We start from the raw sequence: 24,380 nt of genomic DNA on the forward strand, positions 1-24,380 counted from the left end.
AGTACAGAACATCCACACTTACGTGTTTTGACTAGTTACCGCTTATTTTACTCTGTATGAATGCACTTACTCGTATTACGCTTGAATGCATAGCTTTATTGAGTTTTCCCCTTGTGCGTTCTCTCCCAAAATACAAACTTGCATGAGCCTACAGGCCCCACTGGAACTCTGACGAATCTTGAGAAACGCCCCGCTTTAACTACTCGGCGCTGCGATGCAGACGCTGTCAGGGTGAAGTACAGATGGAAGTTGGCACAGTTTGGGTGGGCTGCAGTGTCAGGAGGGAAATAATGCATATCTGATCATACGGGGCTCAAAAGAAGGAGGGTAAGGGGATATAAATTTACTGGAATGGTGTCCAAAAAGGCGCTTAACACACTTCAGAGAGACATTATCGTTCAAGACAAAATCTGTTTATTGCTGTCTACACCTTGTTGAAGACTGATGGAAGTTGACAACTGCTTGGAAAACCAACCGCATCCATGGTAGGTAAAACGCGACAGGTAACGCGCGTCATCTCCACTGTGAAGAAGAAAGAAACAGTAAGAAAGACTGAGAAACTGATGACCTCATGTGGGATTCGCCCACATTTTCGGTATTTGCCCGTTTGTGTCACTGACAGCAGCGAGTTCGAGCAGCCTTTGTCACATTTGAGCATGGTAACTTTCACTGAAAATGAATTGTGCTTTTTGTTTGTGTTTAACTAGTCCGAGGGATTTTGTTAAGCCGATGAGTTTAGTCATGGATGATCATGGATCCCAGTCCCATCCGCGGAGCTCCACTCAGAGGTATGCGCACATTTAGAAAAACAGCTGTAAACTGTGTTTTACTTGTTGATGGTAAGGAACGTGATTTAAGATCTCGTGGGACCCTTTCTCTGCGAGTGGTATTAATAATTCTTTTTTCAAGTCAGCTTAAGATTTCTACTTATTTTCTTTAGGTTGGGGAAGTGTTTGTTTTTTCCCTCTTTCTGCACAACTATAAAAAAGCAACTAACTATGGGCTGCTGTCAGCAAAAGGCAGCACATAACCAACTGTTTTCTCAGGTGTCTAAGACATGTGCATAATGCCACCTTTGTCACACAATGCATCTGCATAACCAACTTTAAACTAACATTCCTTTCACTCAGTACATCTCAGCGGAGTCACAGTTGTTGTAGACGTTTCGACCTCTGAACTCTCCTCATTTCCTGCTCTCAGACTTTTACTGAGAATTTGCCTCGACCATATGTAGAGGGTCATGGGAACTATGTTGCGGGCAAAACATTCAGCCCCCTCAGTCCCTGTGATGAGGCTGATGACTGTTGTGGAAATCGTGCCGTCTGTTGTGCACTGATTCATTGTGTCTAACTGTAAAATAAGATGCAGTAAAGAGGTGCCGGGAGTGTTTGACATAATGGAATTTCCCATCACTTTTGGTCTGTAGAGTTGGAGATGATGTCAGCTGCTTGTATTCCAGTGGTTGGAATCATTAAAAAAGGGGTGAGTGAGTTTCCAGGGCTTTCTTACAGTCACTGCTCACTCTTTTGGCATTCGTGGGCGATTTGCCGAGATTTTGAGATTTCAATTTGAGGTGAGAGGAGACTTTGAGCACATGATGGTTTCCAAGCTTGCGCTCCATGATAGCTGTGCAAAGTTTCCAGTCCTGCCCTGCAGTACTGTACTTTCCTAAATGTAGAAATAATTTTCAGATTCAGATAACTGAAAAAAATAAAGTCAAATAAACGAAAAACCTTGTGGTGTGAGTTTTGATCGTATTTCATAAATATTGTGTAATCTGAGAGCACAGCCACGCTCCTTGGCAGCAGAGAGTAGCAGACTATTTCTATCTCTGTGGTTTGAGTATTATTTGAAAAAGTAAACCGCACTCCTCCATATGCTGCCGGGGTGTGGGGGAAGACATATTCACTCTCTTATTTTTGGCTTCCTTTATTTGGGGTGAGTAAACCTGCTGATTTTCCCCTTTTCAAATGCAGTCACATGTGAAGATTTTCATGTGTGCGCCCCCTCTCCTCAAGTTAGGCTTCATTTGTTATCCAAACACTGACCTTGCCAGAAACACTTGGCTGGTTGTTTTTTTGAGCAGGGTTGTTACTGGCACACAAGCACATGCAGATATCATTTAACTTTTGATAGTGTTAAAAAGTGATGTTTATTGATAGCGTTTGAAGAAGGACTTTTTAAAAAAAAATGTATTACATTAATCATAATCATTGCTTTGACATTGCCAACTGTCCAGCAAGAATCATATTAATTTAGTCTTCTGGCAACGCTTGAAGCTGGCCCTGCTAATTGGACACACCTTAAACTATGATCTCACATGGCTGGCTCTCTTCAGGGCAGAATGTGGAATTAGTTAAGGCATTGTGAATCCCACAGCTGTTTCAGGCAATCCAAAGGCACAGCTGTTCACAAGTGTGTACAGATGAAAACTATGGCAAGATTGACAGCTGAAACTAAGATATTTGAAGAATGCAGGCATGTGGAGTTGAAGCATAGCAACCAAAGTCAAGGTAGAAAAATCAGAGGGCCTGGAATAGACTAAAGCGTATCACATTTTCTCTCCTTGTAGTTACCACCAGAAACAACAAGGCTGTCTTCATTTAGGATGATATGTTATGGGGTTGACAGCCCCCTGCCCTCAGAGAGCACGCTCAGATCTTCTGGGTTTCAAAAGGCGAATGTAAAGAGTGTCAATCAAAAACATTTACCCACTAGATGGAAGAAAGTAAGAGGAAAATCAGGATTAAAGTTCAAGCAGCGATGAGCGACTACTTGTTTGTATACAGCAAAGTTTTATCTCAAAGTTGCTTCCCGTGTCAGAGGCACAAAACAGACTTAGTGGCTAAAATCCAGGGAACAGGGAATAATGGGTCGTCTTTGTTGCGACTCTGAAGCCAACGCATTGACCGTAAACACCAGCACAGACTTCTTTATGGACAGTCAGGAATTTTACTAAGCACGGTTTGGTTATTATACCTTATTTTTCTTTTAATCTCTAACACGGATGTTATGGTTATGCATTTAGCTATTATTGATGCTGATCACAGCCTGTGTGAATGGATTTGTTGCACAGATCCTGATTGTACACCGGCTAAATAGACTGGAAGACTTGGCCCCTCTTTGTTTCTGTTATGCACTTTTTCAGGCCATGACAGTTGAATGCCTCCCACTCTCAGCCTGTGTAACATTCACAATGACCTCACTTGAATTAGTCCTTTGTGCACTCTCAATAGGAAATTTTGCATATCTCCAATAACATTCAGAAATTTCATGTGACAAAAGAACAAACTGGCTCGATTTGCTTGACCTTCATTATCAGTGTTTGTCTTGTTTAGATGAGATATTTACAGATAGAGGCCAGCCAGTCCTGGCTGGCATTGCTGAGTTTTCCAAGGATCTGTTTCACAAGAAATTAAACACCTTTTCGCAAATGCCAAATCATAAATACAAAATTAAGCTAGTGCTCTGGCATCAAAGGGAAGGTGAATACAAAAGTGCACACCATGCTATGGTTCTCTAGATGGCACTGTCAGTATTCCTGTGATTCTGATATTGTCTCAAGCCAGTGCAGCACTCACACATTTGGTCTTTGCAGCATTGGTTCGATTTTTTTTCAAAATTTGCCTAATATCAAACTGTGAACCTTATCAGTTCTTAACAAAGAGTAAAGGAAGCTAATGAGCAACAGTGTGACAGAAACAGGCAGACGTAGGAGTTTCAGTGAGGACGTTGGCACTCACAGCGAGTATTAGTAAGTAAAAGACGCTGAGCTACTTTATATTCAAGATCCACACAATTTGTCTGCCCAGCTGTATTTCCTTGTGTTCCAGGCCGCTGAGGTGCTGATTTAGTTAAAACGACACAATTGTAACTCGCAACTGCTAATTCAATATATTAACATGTCACTCTGTTTTAGACAAAAGGTTAAAGGAAATGTGCAATTCCTCCTCAGTCTGCGAGATTGAAAGTTTAGGAAAGGGCTGTTGTGCTTGCCTTGAGATCGTATGTGAGAAATTACATTCATATTTCGGATTGCTGATCTGTAGGCCTGTGCAAAACAGAATACTCTTTTTACACCAATAGTGACTCAATAAATGGGCCTGTTTTAGCGCAGAACCGCTTAGCATGTTCACTTGAGAAACTCCAGTTCATGTGATCAGCAAAAGATGAAAACACATGCTGTTGTGCCATTGAAAGATGCCGAGCTGTGGACAATGTTGCATTGTTCCAAATGAAGGGACACAGTGTGATGGTTATAATTATGCCTTCCAGGGACACTTTCTCTATCACTAAGTTATGTTATCTGAATGTTAGCCCCGCCTAGAAAAGCACACATTTGGTCAAGTCACCAGAGACCAGAGGGAATTACTGTACCTTATCGTTTTTGTGCAGTTTGAGCAGGACTGTGTGGGGTTATTGTGTGCACTGGAACTGGAAAAGAATTTCTGAAGACCCAAACAACCTCTTATACAACCCCCCTCTTAGTATTTGTATAAAACTGTGCACAGACTAAAACATGCATTGTGTTTCTTCTTTATGTTTAGCTGCCCTTTTTTTTTGTCGGTGCACAGCCATGGGTTCATTATGGTGCAATGTTTAGAGGGAAAATATTTGAGCTGCATGGAGATAAGGTGAGGGTAATGTACCATGGCGGACCCCAGTTCAGCGACCAGAATGATGTTGAGAAATCTCGATGAATGATCTCAAGTGTTAGAATCTAACTTGCTGAAAGATATGCTGATTTGCAAGCTTACTTTACTTCTGCTTTATGTTATACACTCTACATCATATCTTGCAGGAGCAGAGTGTGCTTTTGACGAATAATGAGTTCAAATGGGGCAGGTCATGAAAGTTCAAGTCTGGTCTTTCAGATATCTATCAGTACTCCAACATAATGATGTTAGGGACACCCTGTGACTTGAAGGTTGACCAGATTTGTGCAAGAAACTGCTGTGGGAAAAAGTGAAAAAGAAAATGTTTTTCCTGTGCTAATAAACAATACAAATAGGAGGTGGGAAGTTCTCATTGGGCCCCTGTGCTCTTTCTCTTTCTAATCTCTTTCCATCCCATATTGCTTATGAAGTAACAGCCTTTCCAGGCCTTTAAAAAAAACAACAACTTGTGCTTAATGTGAGTGAACTCTCACCAGATTACCAGCTGGAGCTCAGAGTCTGTGTTTTGTCTTTCCTCAGAATCCCCAACTCTCCACCCCTTGTGCCTTTCGCTTTTCTTTTTTTTTTTTCTAATTGTGAAATGTGACACATGAAAATTCTTGCGTAGACAAAGTTTAACTTTAAGTGAAACATGTGATAAGATGATTTAAAGATGATTGAGTAAGATACCAGGAGTGGTTATGAGTATGACTGAGCATAGATATGTTAGAAAGAGAAGGCAGATAAGGATGAAGGCCAAAAGAGTTGAAGGATTTGGTGTTTAAGGGGGGCTTTAAGGTGAAAGTGGGGAGGTTCAGGATATGGCTGCCAAATACCAATGAGTAGTGGGTAACAGATGGTGGTGTACCAAGACTTCAGTGGGAAGGGGTAAACTCTCAGCTCCTTTATCAAATTGGCAGGAGGTCGAGTATGAGGACAGCTTTTTGAGTGTGAGGGTGTCTGCCCTCATCAGAGACCAGGAAGGAGGCTGATTTTGGCAGGTGATTAGCTCAGTGTCCGTAGCCTGAGTATGTCTCTCTGCATCCATCTACAAAGGTGAAACTCCCCTTTTTTAATTAAATATTTTTGTGGCATTTGACTGACAGCTTGACTGTGAGGGAAGCCCAAACATTTGTTTATAGACACTGAGAGACTTGAGAGAAAACTGAGAGCTTATAAGGGAAGATGTGGTAGGGAAGGCTGCAGCTTGATGAATGTGGATAAAGTGTGACCTCATGTTAGACATAACGAGGAGGGGGAAACACCGGCAAGATTAACGGTATTACTGTCAACATTTAATGGATAGAAATAAAAAACAATTAGAAACTACAGACAAATGGGGAAAACTAGTAAATGTAAACTTTTTTATACAGATTTTTTTTCTGGACTTTGCAAGTCCAGCGTTTGCATTTAGACAATTATGTTTTGTCTTAAAAGTCTTCTGAAATTGTATATTTCAACATGAAAAAATGAGACTTGATCGAAACAAATATTTTAAAATCTGGACCTTTGATGATAATTTCAACATTGCAAAAAAGAAAAATTAACTTTCCAGATCATTTCAGAGTGAGAACTTTCTGACTTAAGTTTGAAAAAATATATATTTTTAAGAAATTGTAAAAGTCCATTTCATTTGAATGGGAATCAAACCTGGAGCAGTCAGGGCTTTTCTAATCAGAGAAGCTTTGAAAACACAGCTTCGAAACCCACAAACACAAACCACTGTTTGTCTGAAAGTTAGGTCTTGTAGCCCAACTCTGTAACATTACTACACTCCTCCTGGTTGGCTAAAGGAGAAGTGAGAGTCTTCCTTTGGTGGAAATTCAGCAGACATCTTTTCCATGATGTAGTCAGACACTTAAAGTAAAAATCTGAACCTGTCAGTTACAAAAGCAGACACTTTTACTTTGCCATTGACATTATATAACATTGCAGCTGTTTAGGAGTTGTCCAGCATAGTAATTCTCTCTTAGAATGAGTCTGATTTCAGAGATTTTTTTACCTAGCATTATAACACACGTAAATGCAAGGCCAAAATAGGCCCCAGGTTGAAAAACGTTCCCTTCAAGAGGTAGATATGTACATATCAATGAGAAATGATGTGAGATGTAATGATTGTCAGAATCCCTCTGCGTGACTTCTTGTCTTTTCCTCTCCAGGCCGCTGACATCTCCATTCACTTCTTCTCTTCTTATCATTTCATGGTATTTGGAGGTGTTTTTTGTTGGGTTACACATTCATCAGTGACAGTGTAAAAGAACTGATAAAGACCTGGCAATGAACACTTATTTCATAATGGAAAGACAAATTTATTGCTTCCGTACCAGGGAGAGTATAGTCTCCTAAAAGAAGTAAGAATTTTTTTTTTTTTTTTTACATAAACATACAGGATGTAACTGCACAGTTTTAATTGTGTGCTCTGTAATTGAGGCAACTTGTATATATAGAGATTTTAGAATATTATGTCACAATATTTAGAAGCTAAACAGTTATCAGTAATTATGTGTAAAAACTGACAGATTTTGTTTCAGGTTTTCTGCCAACCTTCTTTAACTGAAGGAAAATCTACCAGGTTGCTTCCACAGAGGTAGTGATCATGTAGTTTTTTTTTTGTTTGCCTAGAATTAACATCATTATGGTTTCGCTCAACCATCTAAATCCTCTAACGTGGTTTTAGAGTGTGTCAATTCTGCAGAGGTGAGGTGTTGTTTTAAACCGTTGGCAGTGTATTTCATAATGAAAAGCAAACACAGGAGGACTGCCTGATTAAATTAGAGAGTGGGGAGGATTCCAAAATGGCTTTAACCATGTGAGGAGACAATGACTGGATCAGGAGTCCTTCTTGACTTCCCTTGAATGTTTACTCTGATAATTGCATCATTGCTGCATGAGTAGAATAAAAGGATCAAACATGATCATACATGAGATTAACTCCAGTCTTTGTCTAAGAGCGGGGAGCCTACACGCTGCAGTGTGCGTGTTAGTGAGCTGCTGCCCCACTGGCCCCACCCTCAGGTCCTGTCTGCAAAGGGAGGCAAAGCTGCTTACCTTTCTGCTCATGACCCGGAGAGGCGGGGGGTGCTGCCAGCACACTGTATGCTGGAGCTTTAAGGGAGACACAGTAAGAGGGCTGGCAGGATTTAGGTAGAGGAGACAGATTTCTGATGTCACGGGTTTGGGCGTGGCATTAAGGTGGGCCCTTTAAAGCTATACCGTCAGAGCTTAGTCTGTCTGACTACTCATGGGAGAACACAGCGTGAAGTGGAAGGAGTGGAAATGATGTGAGCGGGAACAACCTTGGGTAGAAAGGTAAGAGTGTCGAATGAAATGCTAGCAAAGTGAAAGGCAAAGCAGATCTGTCACCTGCTCTCCAAATTTGTTTTTCAGTAGTGTTATCAGGGCTGCAGCAGGACATTTTTAATATTAAATGGGGCCTTTGTGTACACATTTTTTTGCACTCAGACCTCTAACTGTCTGCTGGTCCTGACTTGAAGTGGTGGGTGTGTTGAACTTGCCTCCCTTTGGCATGTTTAAGCCTGCGTGTTTGACTGTACAGCTGAGGTATTGCTAGTTGAGTTGTGTGGTGTTTTGGTCAGTGGAGTATTTAATGTTTGGCTCTTTCTTAAAATAATCTGGGTGTTGTCAGAAAGTGTGACTGAGGAGAGAGAGACTTCTATGAAAAAAAAAAAAAGATGAAAAGCACTTGTTTGTTTCTTTGTTCCCAAACCCACCATTCCCCAAGGGGCCATACTTCTACCCAGCTGCTGCTAGCATACCACAGAAGGTATTTTATGTTGATCCTTCATATTTTCTCTACCCCAGAGGAACCTAAGAATTCTGAATTTGTCTGGTTTTCTTTCTGAGTCACTCCCATTTGATCGATTGCTACATTTGATGTAGGGTGTTTAATTGATTGGATGGAAGAAACTTGAGAGCAATGTTGAAACTGTTTCTGGTTAAAAGTAGTGCCACCTGGAATAGAGTGTAAGGGAATGAATGGAAGTGGGATTTTCCTTTGTTCAGCTGGTTGATTTCTGCTGAGTTTCAGTTTGCTTTCAAATTACAAAGCACAGAACTCTTTCGACTCCCTTTGCTTTGTCTTTTTCACACTTAATCAAAAGTATTTGAAGCATTCTTTTTTTTTTTTGTTCACACAAGAGGAAGCATCTGGATATTGTGCACTTTCTTTTCCCTTTGTCTTTTTGGAGGCTTTCAGTAGACTTTTCACTAAAAACCTCATCAAGCAGGTGTGAATGTAAAGCTTTAAAACCTTTATTTCCCTTTTCAATTAATCTTACACTAGATATGCTTATTTTTACCAACTTATTTATTGGACACGATAGATTTCAACACTTTTAGGTTGCGTCCATTCTTCACACATCTGTTTATAATGTTGCTAATTTTCAAACCCCAGATCAGCTGCTGGTTGCATTGAAAACAAGAAGGCCAGTTTGATGAAGCAGCTTAGCGTGCAGTGTTTATTTACCGTTGTGCACACAGCTTTTCAGTCTGTTTGTTTCCACTGGTCACGAGATCACCCCGTGACAAAGTGTAAGAAATGACACGATGACAACAGGCCTGTTATTTCCTTGTAGTGTGGTCTATGATCATGTCTGTCAAGCATGCTCTGCGGTATTGAAAAGGCTTGTTTGTCACTGTCAGACCTCCCAGGGAAAGCCTGTGAGTGAGGCATCAGCACAGTCAAGCTGCAACATGTCGTCTCTCATTCAGCAACAGATCAACACAGGCCTGGATGGAAAATGCAAGCCCTCTGTGTCCGTCACCTGCTCGAGGTGTCTTGATTTGAACTCGCTTCCGTGATGAAACGGCTGTACAAACTATGGCCGTTGTTTATTTTTTTTCCATACCAATTGATTAAATTCTCCTGTTTGGGCTTTCACATTCAGATATACAGAGACCGCGAGGAGCCAACACAACACCAAAACTGTCAACCACAGTGAGAGAAACGAGACCACTTTTCATCGAAAGAACATCCGACACGCAACGAAATAGACCGCGCGGTACGACTCAGAAAATACACTTTCTAAAAAACAGAATGGCAATTTCAGTTAACTCAACAAATTCTCACAGCAGCAAATAAAAAAATTTAAAAAAGATTCTTTAGAGAACACAACATTATGAAATTGTTTCCTTTTTGTGAAATATTTTGTTTAGTGAAATGCCAATGAAAGATGACCAGTGCCCAATTTTACAATACTTCATAAAATGTGTTGGGAAAGGAAAAGTTTCAGCCTGAACCATGAAATCAGGTCCTTGGGCACCAGGGCGGAGTGTAAATGTCTGTTTAGCTAACTTTTCTTTTTACATGTCATTCAAATGAATCTGTTTGTGGTGGTCCGCCACTAGCGGTTTGCAGTCTGGCAGCTGTTGTTCATCTAAAAAATCCCTTACTGCTCTGTGCTTTGTAAAACCCAATTTTGGTTTTTAGGACTTAACATAAAAAGTGACAGATTGCACACACTGCAATGATTTTTGATAGTTTTCAAATTGAGTCGCTGCTTGTGTTTCAACTATTACACAAACGCATGTCTGCCAGTGTGATGTGGAAAGTGCTCAGCATGCATGCCAAATGTTTGCAAATGATGAAGACATTTTCTCACACCATATGAAGCTGCACTGTTGGCAATCGAGGATGTTTTCTTAGTAAATGGTGACTTTTTTTTTTTTTTTTGCAAACTGCACCTCCCTAAACTTTGCACTGCAGTGAGTCATCTTCTTAGAATCCAGACAATTAGAGATTTAAGATGGTTTAATCACAAATGGATTTTAATGTAATCATTGTAGGTAAAAGGATTGAATTGCCTCACATGCTCCAAAACTGCGAGAGTGATTATTATTTAAATGTTATTCTTGTTAAAGGTTGAATCGCTTAATTCCGTATTCCTTTTGTTACACATGTTGGCTATTATTTTCTTTAACTTGTAATCTATCAATTTAAATAGGGTTCCTGCTGTTGTTGAAACTGTAAATCTGAATGGATATGTGAATAGTCAGGGTCATGGAGGTGCATCGCTCTCCTTTTATCCTCTTAAATTTAGCCAGGTAGTTTATAACTGGAACAGGTTTGACTAGATTTGTTTGATGGAAACGATGACAGGTTGACATTGTTTCCAGTTATCTGGGAACATTAATGTGAAACTGGATTTCAAAACAATCTTCAGAGGGTGTGACCATAGACGGACTCAAAAACACAGCGCTGACAACCGATATAGAAAACTTGACCCACACATGCCAAATATAAAGTTATTCACTTTCAACCTATTCAACTTGAATGCCAGCGCAAGTCATTTAGAGAAGGACATTGACCAAAATATAATGCAGATTTTATTATTTTTTTTAAACTTTGTTTCATAATGACAAAGGAGAGATGGCATTGAACTATATTATTTTATTTGGGGAAACCTCAGTCTGTGTGCAATCTGCAATGCAGTCATTTCAAAAGAAAGAATGTATCATCTCCAAAGGTGTCCACATTGACCCTTAGAAACTGCTCATTAAATATATTTTTCAGTAAAATACATCTTGCACTACTAATGCTATCGACTGTGTATATATTATATTTTGTATATTCAAAGTTGTGAAAATGCTCCATTGTATGCAAACATGCTAGCTCAGTTTAAACTGTAAGATTTAACTTCATACTGAGACTTAAAATAACACTCGAATTTGGCAAATATTTTGCTTTTTAGCTCCCCCTTCAATTGCAGGATGTAACACTGCTGTCAAATCTCTGTGCGAGCCCTGCAAATGTACATCCATGCGCATTATCTATTCATTTTTGACATGTTGAAGAGGCCACAAAGACGCCATCGAAAGCCCACAAAAATATCAAGTGACTGTAAAGCAGAACAGTGTTGAGCAGGGCTGGAAGCCAAGGTCTTGAACTGCTGTGAATCTAGGCCCTACAGGGCCTCCCCTCTTGGGCAGTTTTACGCCTGGGAATGTGCATTTAAAAAGTCAGTTTACTTCAAAAGGAGTCAGAAGTACATAGTTTTAAGGTTCACAAACTTCTCTAGTGTTGTTTTAACTCTCCACCTGTGCCTCTTGAAATTTGTTAATGGAAAAAAGATCCTCGCTTCCAAATCCTCCACTTGGGTGGTTGCTGCTTCCATGGACTTGGCTCAAACACTCTTGAGGATTTAACATGAAAGCAAATGGTTAATATTGTGTTGCTGAAAAACCTTGTCCCTTCATCATGAGCTCTATCAGGACCCATCCCGCAAAATGATGGGCTTGGTCTCTCCCTAAGTCTTTTGAACTGCGTTTCTCTGCCCACAACTCCAACAGGTGTTTGCATTCTTGCGCCCTAGAAGCAGCCCTTATGAATGTCAAACTTTTGAAAAAGAAACAAACAGCTTTTTATTTTTTTTAAAGGAAGCCTCCTCTTTAAGGTCAAGTTAACTCATTCCCATAAAGATCTGAAAAACGCAGGTGATGGCCCACACAGTTTGTGTGGGTTGGATTAGGCTGCTGTTTGTTTGTGTGCAGCTTTCTTTACTTTTATCTTACTTGGTCTGAAAAGGTAGAAATGGAAGGCTAAAACATACAAATGCCATAAAATCTACTTTGAATTTCCCTCGGGATTATTGAAGTATCTATCTCTCCAGAGTATGCAGTGTTGTTCACTCATGTTCAACCTTGACTGTTGGGTTTAACAAGATGAGACTTGCACAAATTGATTAAATTATGGACTGCATACACAAACTAGATATTTTAGAGAGATATGATGCCACTAAATATTGGAATATATGAAGAGTATAAGTACTTACTTATATGGTTTTATGTAGGCTACTGTCTGACCTTATGTGAAACCCTGCTTAAGGTTGAATGATTTTTATTAGGGTGCACTGGAACAAAAGCTCAGTATTTTAAGTGCAAAGCAGTAATGTTTGCCTGACTAAATAATACTGATCTGGCTGTAAACTCACAAGAGCAATAGTCTCAGTGCTTCGTAAGAGCTCAAGTTTTGCAACACCATTTAATAAACAGCTGGTTTGAAGCTATGGCAGACTGGAAGGACTTTGTACACAAAACTACTTTTAATGGATTTAGGAATTGCTGCTTCAGTCCAAGTTGGTCTGAGAGAAGTAAGTAAGATTCTTGCTGGATTTATTTTGTATTTACTTATCTAAGTTTGTTTCAAGCAGGTTTTTAAATTTGTTGTTGTGACACAGAAGAACGGAACATCCAAAGACATGCTCAATAACTCGTGGCAGATGATTTGGGCTTGCTGGTCATTGTATCTGTTAGATGGCGCGGCTTTATGACTTTGCTTTTGGATCAGTAATGAACACATTTTAATTTGTGTTTGCACTGTGTTGCACTTGCTTGCTTTCCTGTTGCTGGAGAAGTGTTTTCTTAAAAAATTCCCAATATGTTCCTCTGCAACTGGACAGCCTGCAGTCTGGCTGACGAATGATCATATGATCAGCTCAAGAAAGGCTCCTGAATTTTACAGCCTGATATAGTTGCTTTAGGAACAAGGAAACTAATGCTATAAATATATATATATATATATATATATATATTTTTTAAAAACTAAAGGACATGTTATGAAATGTTAAAAATATTTTTAAAACACCATGCAATGCTATGTGGTTACAGTCACTTGTTGTTTTCTTGTAAAACATTGTGGCTGTTTGTGTTCCATTTAAGAAAAATAATGAGACTCTCACTAGAAAATTTGAACACAAATGTATAATAGCATATAGCAAACCAGCAGGCTGAATCTTTGAGGTCTCGATCTCACTCTGTAGCCTTGGGCTGGAGTTGGGTCAATCCCCTAAATGAGATCAAGTTGTTTTAGTTTTTATATTGGTTGTAAAATACCTCTATTTCCCAGCTGTTCATTATATGCAGGATATTTGAACAGTTTGCACTTCAGTGGCTTTAAAAAAAAAAAAAAAAAAAAAAAAAAAAGAATCAATTTGACATATGTATGCAGTATATACAATGTAGCAGCGAGTATTTGTCTTGGTGTGTGTAAACATATAAGCGTTTAACGGCGTCCGCCCACATACTAATAATCCTTCAGTAGATGTGCCTCAGTGGAGCCTGTGACCTTGCATTGCTCGGATTCCTCTGTTTGAATAAGCAGTGCCCCCACGTGAGACTTTGCAAGCCGTAATTCAGAGCACTGGGTCTGCAAAAGCCTTCCCTGTGTGTGTGCGTGTGTGTGTGTGTGTGTGTGTGTGCATGCGTGTGTGTGCACGCACTCTGACTGAATGAAGTGACACATGAATGTTTCCAATGTTTGGGATCCATGGGCTCACTGAAGATGTGCTCTAGTGTTTACACTCGTTTCTTGTCATAACATCTGCTGTTTTCCATTTTGGGGAAGTGGTGCTACGAAACAAAATGTGTCGCAGCTAATCTTTAAACCCCATAATGACGGCCCTGTTCAAAGAAAACATTTTCTTGTTTGTAGTCCAAAACACTGCATTATGGAAATGGTGTAATTATCGTAAATACTTTGTGTCGCAGATTTCAGATGCAAGTCTGACAGATGGCCAGCTGACAGAAAAACGGGGGCAAAATGCTTGTCTATGATTTATTTGTGTCCGTGTGAATGTGTGTGTGTACAGTAGCCTGTAAACTCTTGCAACTGCTACTGCTCTCTCCCACCTCTTACTGATGTAGTTTCCAGGAATGTAAAGTCTTGACAAACAGTTAAAACACACCTCTGAACTAAGATTTGCTTGTCATGCTTTTATCCATTCGAATGCTGTTCCAAGTGACTTGCATAAATGACGATTTGAACGTGCCCTACGCTATAATGCCCCATTCCGTGAACTTAAAGATTTAACAGTGACCACAATAGATGACTAATTCTTGTGTTTTTTATATCATTTGTTCATTTGCTCACTTCTCTTCAGACTCAATAAGTAAATCCATCCATTCAGATGTCTTGTGACTTGTGTGCAACGTGGACTTGAATTCTTAAGTGTTACAGACCCACTACTTTAAGAGAAAATTAAGAAAAAAAACATGGTGGAATCTTGTTTTCCTCAGAATATTGTTCATAAAACCCAATCTCGGTTTCCTTTTTAAATGTTATTTTAATTTGTCCCTCTGTTTCAAAACAATGGTCATATACTAAACACATTTAAGAGTAGATGACATTTTTATTTTGTTTTCTCTCCAACTGCAGGGTGTCGACCAAAAGCAAAGCCCCATCCCCGCCAGGACTGAAGAGGCTGGATTCTCCAGGATTCTCCCAGTGGCACCCAGGAAACCCTCATTTAACAATGGACCAGAAGGAGAACCTTATTGATAAAGAGCTCTCCCTCACAGTGGTGCTACCTGGTGGAGTGGAAAAGATGACGGTGGTTCACGGAAGGTACAGTTGGACTCAAATCTGAATCCTTATCTCCAAATAAGGGTGTGTGAGATCATGCACATGCACTTCTACAGTTTGAGCAAGAGCACCACTTTGCACTTGCTCATTTAAGCTCCACATCATGAGCCTGATGACAGATTAAGTCGCATGACATCCTGCTTTTATCAGACTGAGTCATATGGGTGGAGTTGCAGAGTTCTGTGGTTTTAGTGTGCACTGGAGCAGTATTGCACTGCATTCATTTTTTTTTTTTTTTTGTTACCACTCTTGGGCATTAATACATGTGTTTCTAAAAATGAATGAATTCTCACTTTTGCACACTACTATGAGATAATGACCCCGTTAAATACTTCAACTAGGACCGTAGCACCCAGTCAGCTCAACCTGTGTTTGCATACCCAAATGTCAGTGTTGCAGAGCAAAGTCTGCGTGTATTTCTTCGTCTCACAGTTCACTCTCCATCAGAGGAGTTTACTTAAGATAAAGATATTTCTCCCAATGTAAACGGTTTTTATGCAGTTATTTAGATGTAACTGTTGAAGTGTCTGTGATTTAATCTAGTTTGAAGAGATTCACTGTTTCTCATGTAAACCTGTCCAGGTTGAATATACAATAGATTGGTGTTTGAGCTAAAGTATTATGTTCTAACCATACCCTCAGTTTCAGGAAATATCTTGCCGCTATACATTACTGTACGTGTACTTTGTGCTGTTGTTTCCACACATTCTTTCAGCTTTTACATCAGTTCATGTACCCTTCTATGAAATTGTTTAATAAGTTTCTTTTAACAGACATTTTTTTTTCTCTTCTATTCAACAAACATTCTTTGGTTCCCACTTCTGCTTGCCTCAGTTTTATAGTATTAGCTACAGAACACCTTAATGCTTTGAAGGATTAGCTGAACAAAATGGGGCATTTTTTTTTAAAAGTCCCCTTTTTGGAAATTGATATGCTAGTTAACATATTTGGCTATATTCTTAAATTGTATTGATAAATTAGAAAATATGAATGAGTCAGGCAAGTTTCAAGTAAATTTTTATGTAAAAAAAAAATCTAAAATTTTACTGCAACCTGAGGAATTAATTCTGTTTTATTCTAATATTTTACAAAGTTTCTTCTTTTTCCTGTTTTTATTTGTCTTTACTTGAATTAATTGATTATTTATTTTTGCTTTTTACTATGTGCCTTTTCAGCAAACCCCTAATGGATCTGTTGGTGACACTTTGCGCAAAGTATCACCTGAATCCATCAAGCCACACCTTAGAACTGGTCACTGCGAACAGCAACAATATCAAGCTCAAACCCAATGCTCTCATAGGAACTTTGGATGCAGAAAAGATCATATTGAAACCTAAAGGAGAGGATAAAAATAAGAAGATGGCCCCTCAGATGCCCGAGGTACGGTGTTGAAGAGGGTACACAAAACCTTTTTGTTGTTATGGCCAAATAAATGGTAATTGTCTCTCCTATTCCTTAGGCAACTGTTCGGATGGTGATAAACTACAAAAAGTCCCAGAAAACAATATTACGAGTAAATCCTAGAGTTCCCCTTGCTGAACACCTACCAGCAATCTGTGAGAAATGTGAATTCAACGCGGAGACCACAGTTCTGTTGAGAGACATCCAGTCATCGGTCCCTTTAGACTTGTCCAATTCGCTTAATGATTACGCAATACGGGAGGTTTATGCAAGGGACACAAAAGGTAAGTTCTAATGTGGTCATACCCTGCAGCCAAATGCATACATAAAATTTGTGGTTTAGCATATATTCTGTGTAGTACATCGCATCCTGTCACTCATCTTGCGTTTTGTCTGTAACTGAATATGCTGCTTGTTGGTTCTGCAGGACAACCTGCTTCTGCTGTGTGCTCGAGCTCCCCAACACGTGCAGGTATGTCATTGTTGCATATTGCAGATTGTTTTCAAAAGCGCGATCATGTTTGACTGAATGTTTCTAACAGTCGTGACTTTTCATATATGCTTTTCCAGGTGAAGTCACACCAGGGAAAGATAAAAATCAGAAAGAAAAAGAAAACAAAGGCCTCTTCAGCATGTTTCGAAAAAGCAAGAAAAAGGCTGAACAGGTAAATATTCTGTGGTAAAACGGTTGCATGTCAATGTTGATTGAATTCACTGATACGACAAATGTGTTGCTTTTTCAGCAAGCAAATATAAATGTTCAGAGGGCGGTTTCTTGGCTTTGGTTTGCCGTTAGTTAATATTCACTGTGTGACTCTGAAAAGGGCCTCTTATCACGTTCTGATTGGATGTTTGCTCTTTAAAGCCAACGACAGCCAGTGCTCCAGCTTCTCCTGTACTCGCGAGCAAGCCTCGACCGCTCAGTATGGCCTTACCTTGCACCAATTCATCCCCGCTCGGCTCTCCCACATTCTCTACTGACGTGCCAAAGAAGAGACGTGCGCCGCAACCCCCGATCCTCGTATCTCAGAGCTGTCACTCAGACCTCAGCACCCCCCAGACACCTGACTGTGAACCGAACACCCAACTTGACAGTGATCAGGTAAGTGGACTCTTAAGATAAGGTTGAGGCTTCGATGTTAGATCTGAAGTAAAATCCTTGATTTCTAATCATGATTTCTTTGATGTGCATTGATTATGTATAAATATTGTCAAGTAGATGATTGGTGTAAGTCGAGGGTCCTCAGCAGAGTCTTCACTGAAGAGAACTAAACGCAAGGCTCCTCCACCCCCAACATCCCCAAGTGCTCTTCTTCAGGAAACTGTTTCTCTAGATGAAACTTTGCAAGGTTTGCCTTTGTTTATTTTTGCTTTTTTGTTAGTATTTCCTATCAGTTTATACTTTCACTCAAAGCGGCTGTCTGGTCATCCGTTTTCATGCATTTGGGATTTAATTAGGAGCAGTTTGGTTTTGGTGTGAACTTCAAATTTGGTCAAGTGTGTACCTTAACCTTTCAAAACTTTAGTCTGCTTTTGTTTTATTTGACTCTTGCGCTTCCTAGTGGTTGTTATGGTGAAGTGCTTAATTTGAAGCTACAGCATGGTTAGGAGACACAAACGTTGAAAGCATGGCCAGTTATTAATCTAAATGAAGTTGGTAAGCTTTAAAATTCCAGAAATTTCTTTTCTTCTGCATAAGAAGTTGTTACTCCGGCTCTGCTTGTGTGTTCCCTCTTCTTTTTCATTCAGATTCATTTAGCATTTGGTCTCCTCTCTGACTTTGATTATTTTCTGCACCTTTTTTAGCCTTCCATTCCTCCTTTTTGAAGATATAAATTCTCTTTAAATTCCAAACCATAATTAACAGTTTGGAAGAAACGATGTCTGATAAAACGCTTTGTATTTGGTTACAAGTTCTTTGGCATTTTCCTCTTGGTTGTGCCAAAATGCGTTGTTTTGACCTACTTTCCTGTGATTGTGTAGACCCATGGGAACTCATTGTCCTGTTAGGGAAACGCCACCCACCCTGTATACACGGCAATTTAAAGAAAGTGTGTCAAAATATTTTTAACTGAGATTTGATGAAGCAGTCAGTTTATGCCAGTTTTTATTGCTAGAATTGTGACAATAACGGGAAGATTAGACAAACTTCTCCCACTCGCATGCTCTTGATGGTATGCACAGTTGTAAAATGGTGCAAATGTGTTATTGTATCTGAGGTCTGTAGAAGTTTGTGGCTCTCTGTGTTGATATTCCAGGAACCAGATATGTCCTTGTGTAATCCACTGTCAACAGAAACCATTTTGCCCAGTAGTAGAAAATGTCTTAAATCTTTACATGAAGTAGAATTAAGTCATTCTAGACTTAGGTTTTGACATGCTTTAGCACTAAAAAACTAAATTTGGTTATTTCAGTCAGTTATTTCGATTAAAGTTACGGTGGGTGGGTGGGGGGGGGGTTAATTACCATCTGTAGGGATGTTATCTTTCTCGTTGATCCTTTATAAGCTGTATTCTAAATAACTGTCATTTTTGGTTTTCTTTTGCTTCTCGCTAACCCGGAATCCTTTCACTCCCAACACAGCTCCCCAGATCACATTGATAAAACCTCACATTTTTTACGGCAGTCGTCATTCCTATGACATGGGTTTATCCGCTCCTGATGTTTCCGACATTAATTTCCCCCAAGAAGGATCACCTCCCGCGCTCTTTCCGTAATTGCCTCTTGTGACTGGGTACAGATCGAGATCAGAAGCTGAAAACCGCAAGCTTTGTTTAAGTGGCCTTGAAATTCCTGTTGCTTCTGCTTCTCTGTGACGTGCTTCCTTTGGTGCTAAATTAAAAGCTGAGATGTAAAAGTTAATTCAGTGGAAAAGTATTCACTGAAACATTGTGCTTTTATATATATATATTTTTTTTTTCTTTTCATGAAGCTAGTAGGAAAATATAATGCAACAGAATTAATGTCACTTTTTTTTTTTTTTTTTTTTCATATATACTCCTAATACAGGCCGCTAACCTGTAATTATAATATACAAATAATGGCACACTGAGCATTTCTGATTTTTAGCGTATGATTTTTCTTCTTTTTAATGTTTTACAGAAACTGCAACCGCTAACACACTGGAGGAGATTATGGAACAAGAGGAGACGACTGCATCAGTAAAATCTACAACTACTGGTAGCACCCAGGAAGCGGAAAGCAGCCTCAACTTGTCACCTGAAGTCTCGCTGCATACCCCTTCCCCGGATATTGAGACGGCGAGCATGATGTCAGTGGAGGGCAGTGGGGAAGATCAGTCTATTGATCTGTCCTCGGATGGCAAGTACGAACTCGAGCTGAGGCATGTTTATCTATTGATTTATTTATGTATTTTATAAGCATTTGCTAGTAATTGCTTGTTTTCCTTTTCTTCAGTCAGCTTCAGAGCACACTGAATGATTCTGCATTGCTGAGTTCGAAGGAAACTGATCCCACAGAGTCATCTATGCTGACAGTCAAAGGCATGTTTTCCCTCAAATTAAAAGAGGATACTTCATATCTACTCTAAACTCATTTCCAGAAATTATATTTCAATTATACTCAATTTTGAGTAATGGTGTGTGTTAACTTATGTCTCGCTTAAAAAAATTACAGATGGTGATCCACCTCAGGTTGAAGATATTGGCCCACAACCCATCTGTGAGGAGCCTATAGTTGACAGTGCTGACGGTGACTGCAGTGCTAGCAGCCTCCTTCCGCCTATAACTCCGGATGCAGAGGCGCAGGCCTCTGTTCAAACAAACACTGAAACCCTCCGGGAGTTGACTTACAGGTTGGAGAGTTCAGTGACCACCAGCACATTGCGTCCCAGTGGTGAAGATGCTGAAGTGCAAACAGATTTCTCACGGCTCCCTGTGTCTCCACAAGAACACAAGGACAAACTTCCATCATCAGGGGATGTGACTGATGTAGGAACTGTAGGGAGCAAAGACATGTCCACTTTGACAGAGGAGCTGGAACCCTCTGGCCTCCAACGTGCCTCATCAACCAACTCGGAGCCTTCACCATGCCAAGACTCACCATCATGTGCCCCTGCCGCAACAAAAGTGCCATCTACACACGCTATAGACTCTGAGCCAAAACGCAAGCCTTCCAACGAGCTGATGAGGGACTACATCCCCAAAGTTGGGATGACAACATACACTATAGTGCCACAGAAATCTCTTGAGAAACTAAGATATTTTGAAGTTGCACTGACACTGGAAACGCCTCCTGAAGTTCCAGCAGAGGGACTTCATATTTGTCCTCTTGATTCAGAAGAGAGGACGGGACAGAGGGAGCAGACGGATGTCTCAAAAGAAAAGAATGAGCTGCATTCTAACTTACCCAGGGAAGACTTACTGACTAGCACCACTACTACTGCTAATACTACTACTACAACAACAAATACTACTACGCAACACACTGTAAATGGAAGTATACCTGAATATACTCATTCCTCATCACCAACGAGTTTACACAGCACAGACAAGATCTCATCCTCGGCTAATGAAGCGTCTCAAGCACCAGCAGAGGTCAAGGAGATGAAAATTCCACCCGCAACAAAACCCAAACCGACTTCTTTCCACTTGGCACAGCACAAAAAAACACCTGGGTATTATGTCACTTCAGCTGCAGAGAAAAGTCTTACTGCCAGCCCTGGCTCTGGCCTCAAGGAGACTCAAGGGAAAGCAGAGAGAGCAGCCTTGCCACCCCCTCCTCCTCCACCTCCTCCTGTGCAGTGTCGGGAGGAGACAGCAGGGGCCACTAATGTCCAGCTTAGTCCCAAACCAGATGACAAGAATGTTGCTTTCATGAAAATGACAAGGCAAAGTAGTGTGCCATCTAGAGAGCCAGTTGTAGGATTGAGCTTGGACAAATTTAGGAGCTTTGCAGCTCCAAGACCTTATTCTCCTGCAACTCCATCCCGCTTTGCCCAGGCAGTGTCCTCTGCAGTGAAAAGGAGCCATTCCGTCTCCCACAGGCCAAAGTCACCTCCCTTTACCGCATCTCCACCCATCTCTCCAATTACAAGTCACTCATCAGTCAGAGAGTCAAAAGGATTAGCTAAACTCAAGGTTGGTTCTGATGCAGTGCTGCGTGGTGACGCTAAAATATCTAACTAAGAATTAAAGCTCATGAGACCACAGGTGCTAGTCGGAGCTTCTTTTTATTTCAGCTGACACACAGGCATAATAATGCTTCAGTAGAAGAGCCCCCGCACTTCAGACCAAAGCACGTCTTTAATTTTTTCATGTTTGGCATCGGCTCTGATTTGTATTTTTTCAGCTACACTGTGACCAGTGGCATGACTCACTTACAGGTAGCAGAGCATTTAGTGACACTTCTGTGATCCAGTGACTTTAATCAGCCTGGGCTTGTCAGATGTCAGCCCTTTAAAAAGCTTTCTGCATTTCTGTTTAGTTGATTTGAAATGAATGGACAAGATGGTTGCGGTTAATGTTTATGATTTATTTTATTTTACAAAGTAGTTGAATGAAAGGAGGACATTGAGACAATGAATACTTGAGCAATACCAATAATTTTTCCTTATCTTGTTATCTCTGTTGCTTTTTATTTTTTTCATGAGGGAACCCATATTCCTTGCTATGGTTGAACTTAGTCATTCATTTTCAAGATTTAGTTGGCAGATAAGAGGCGGTTGTTTGCATAGATACACAGATACTTCTGACAGTGCAACATATCACTTGCCATGCAATGAAAAGATTTGATGTTGTACATGTACAATGTAAGCTGTTCAGCCATAAACAAACTTGGTGTATTAGCATATAGCACATTCTGAGCTTTGTTTGTGCGCACAAAATATTACATAATGTGCATAGGCAAGGAAACTGTCCAAATGTTCCTGGTGCTTCTAGGAGGTATGTGTTCTCTCGAGGGGCGTTGGAAGTCTCCAGTAATTCCTGTGTCTCTATATTTAACATCTCAGGATTGCGAAAATAAAGAGATGGATACTGATGGCTCCACACTCCAGAGAGAGGACGTTTTTGAAATGGCCAACGAGAGCAGTCCATAGCAGTCTTTACATTCCTCTTATGGTACATCATCCACAGTAAGTAAAATCCAGTGTACTGTGATATTGTTTAATTTAAATTTTTCACAACACTACTTTTGTTTTTCTTTTCTTGCAGGAGAAGCTCCTCTTGTCCAATTTGAGTTTTCCTTTATCCCATGACACAAAAGAAGAAACGGTCTTTTGTGGTACCTCCTTTTAGTGGTCTTCACCAGCCAACCTAAAATGATGTATTTTGACATTTATTAATTTTTTTTTTCACATCATTAAGTAATGTTCTTGCATATTTTAATGCTTTTCTCTTGTTTTATGTGATGGTTATTGTGCATTTAATGCAAAGCCTTGTGAGCGGTCAGTGATGTTGGATGAGAACAATTCTATAAATTATTAGAATCATTTCCAGAGCTGTAATTTTTTTTTTTGGGGAGGGGGGGTGTTATTATGAAAATGTATTATCTAAATAATACTTGTTAAAAAGAGACCAGAACTGACGTATGGTGAATATTTCTTAGATTATTCTTCAGATATATTTTAAGTATTGCAGAGTTTTGATTAAAATGTATGCAGAAATACACTGATGTGTACAGTTCTTGTCAGTGAGTGATTGATGAATAAAGCTTTTATTCAGTCACTCGCCCCTCCTTTAAGGTAGACCTGGTATGATCATTTCCAGCCTTCTCCTTCTTAATCTTGGGTACCTCTGAGTAGCTCTGCATCCATAACTCCAAATGGTTTATTATTATTTCAGAACAACTGGAGGAAGTTTCCTCTTGAGAAGGAGAGGGTTTGGTAAAAGTGAATTTCTGAAGACTTGCCAAGGAGTGAGGAGCAGATGAGAAGTGCACAGCTCCTGTTGCTGGTCAGGGAATTGCAACAACTCATTTTAAACTTGAAAACAAAGCGAAACCAACAAATTGATATATTCAGTTGCCTAGTGAACAAATGTATTAACACAAAGGACTGTTAGCCCCCTTAGCTGACTTTTGACTTGGTGTCCCCATTATTTTTGCAATAAAATGCTTTCATACAGCAATGCCAACACAACACAGATATTTAGAACCCTTTCACTCACCACTCGAGGTGCTGTGATGGCCTTGACTCTTAGCCTCGATTTCCCTGTAAAGCCAGCATCGTTCATAAAACAAACATCCCTGAAGTGCAGTTGAGACTGTGTTTCTGGGTAGGAAAAAAACAAACTGCATCCACTGATCCAATATTGCTTGGTGTTTAGGGAAGCTTCCCTAAAAGGGTCAACTTGTCCTCGCAACCAAAAACACATTTTCCCGGAAACGTCTGAGAGACCAAAACAAAGTGCCATACTCTGAGGAGTTGTGATGAAGCACTTCTTCCTTACAGCACAAAAACTTTTTAAATGATTGTGGTGAATGAATATGAACATAACGAAAATATGGGAACTATGATGTGACTGTGACCACAGTTGTTGAAAATAAGTCTTACCTAAAATACGACTGAGGTGACTGACTGAGGCTTTATCAATGAGGCAGAGATGATAATGATTAGGTCATATTTTACGTACTTCTCAGTCTCTGAATAATTCTGATAAACACACTGTCATTATAGTGACTTAATTTCTTTTAAAGAATCAATCCCCACTTTAATGTGCTCCGATTCAGAAAATGTGCAGAGCAAAGGGAGAGATTATCTTCATTTCATAATTGACAGAGCAAAGCAAAGAGAGAACGAGAGAGCTAATAGGTTATTCCTTACAGTTCAAAAGCAGCAAGTTTTCTTTTACTTTCCTCATTTCCTCTAATGACATTGTCTTGGTTCTCTTCACCACATCGCCAAACCTTTTGCTGAACTTTGTGCTGCATTGCAAAAGGTGACTTGTTTTCTGTGTAGGGTATGGTTTTAATATCCAGGCACTTCT

General features: G+C 39.9%; 1 protein-coding gene across 4 annotated transcripts; it reads left to right on the plus strand.

Annotated features, from left to right (window-relative positions):
* The first annotated feature begins 357 nt into the window (after positions 1-357).
* Positions 358-23,120, plus strand: cobll1b (cordon-bleu WH2 repeat protein-like 1b). Of its 4 annotated transcripts, none has more exons than XM_072397098.1 (14): positions 358-485; positions 708-788; positions 14,827-15,015; positions 16,209-16,413; positions 16,493-16,718; positions 16,862-16,906; positions 17,005-17,099; positions 17,300-17,536; positions 17,654-17,783; positions 19,537-19,759; positions 19,852-19,937; positions 20,071-21,533; positions 22,406-22,528; positions 22,608-23,120. In XM_072397098.1, the coding sequence occupies exons 1-13, from the start codon at positions 445-447 to the stop codon at positions 22,490-22,492; spliced, it is 3,108 nt and encodes a 1,035-aa protein (XP_072253199.1). In that variant the 5' UTR covers positions 358-444; the 3' UTR covers positions 22,493-22,528; positions 22,608-23,120. The 4 variants fall into 4 exon arrangements, with proteins under 4 accessions (XP_072253199.1, XP_072253200.1, XP_072253202.1 ...); XM_072397099.1 differs by having other exon boundaries at positions 22,406-22,514; XM_072397101.1 differs by lacking the exons at positions 358-485; positions 708-788 and adding an exon at positions 3,675-3,754.
* Positions 23,121-24,380: the final 1,260 nt, after the last annotated feature.

This window comes from Leuresthes tenuis, unplaced genomic scaffold (assembly GCF_036924035.1).
Source record: "Leuresthes tenuis unplaced genomic scaffold, fLeuTen1.0.hap1 SCAF_12, whole genome shotgun sequence".
NCBI lineage: Eukaryota > Metazoa > Chordata > Actinopteri > Atheriniformes > Atherinopsidae > Leuresthes > Leuresthes tenuis.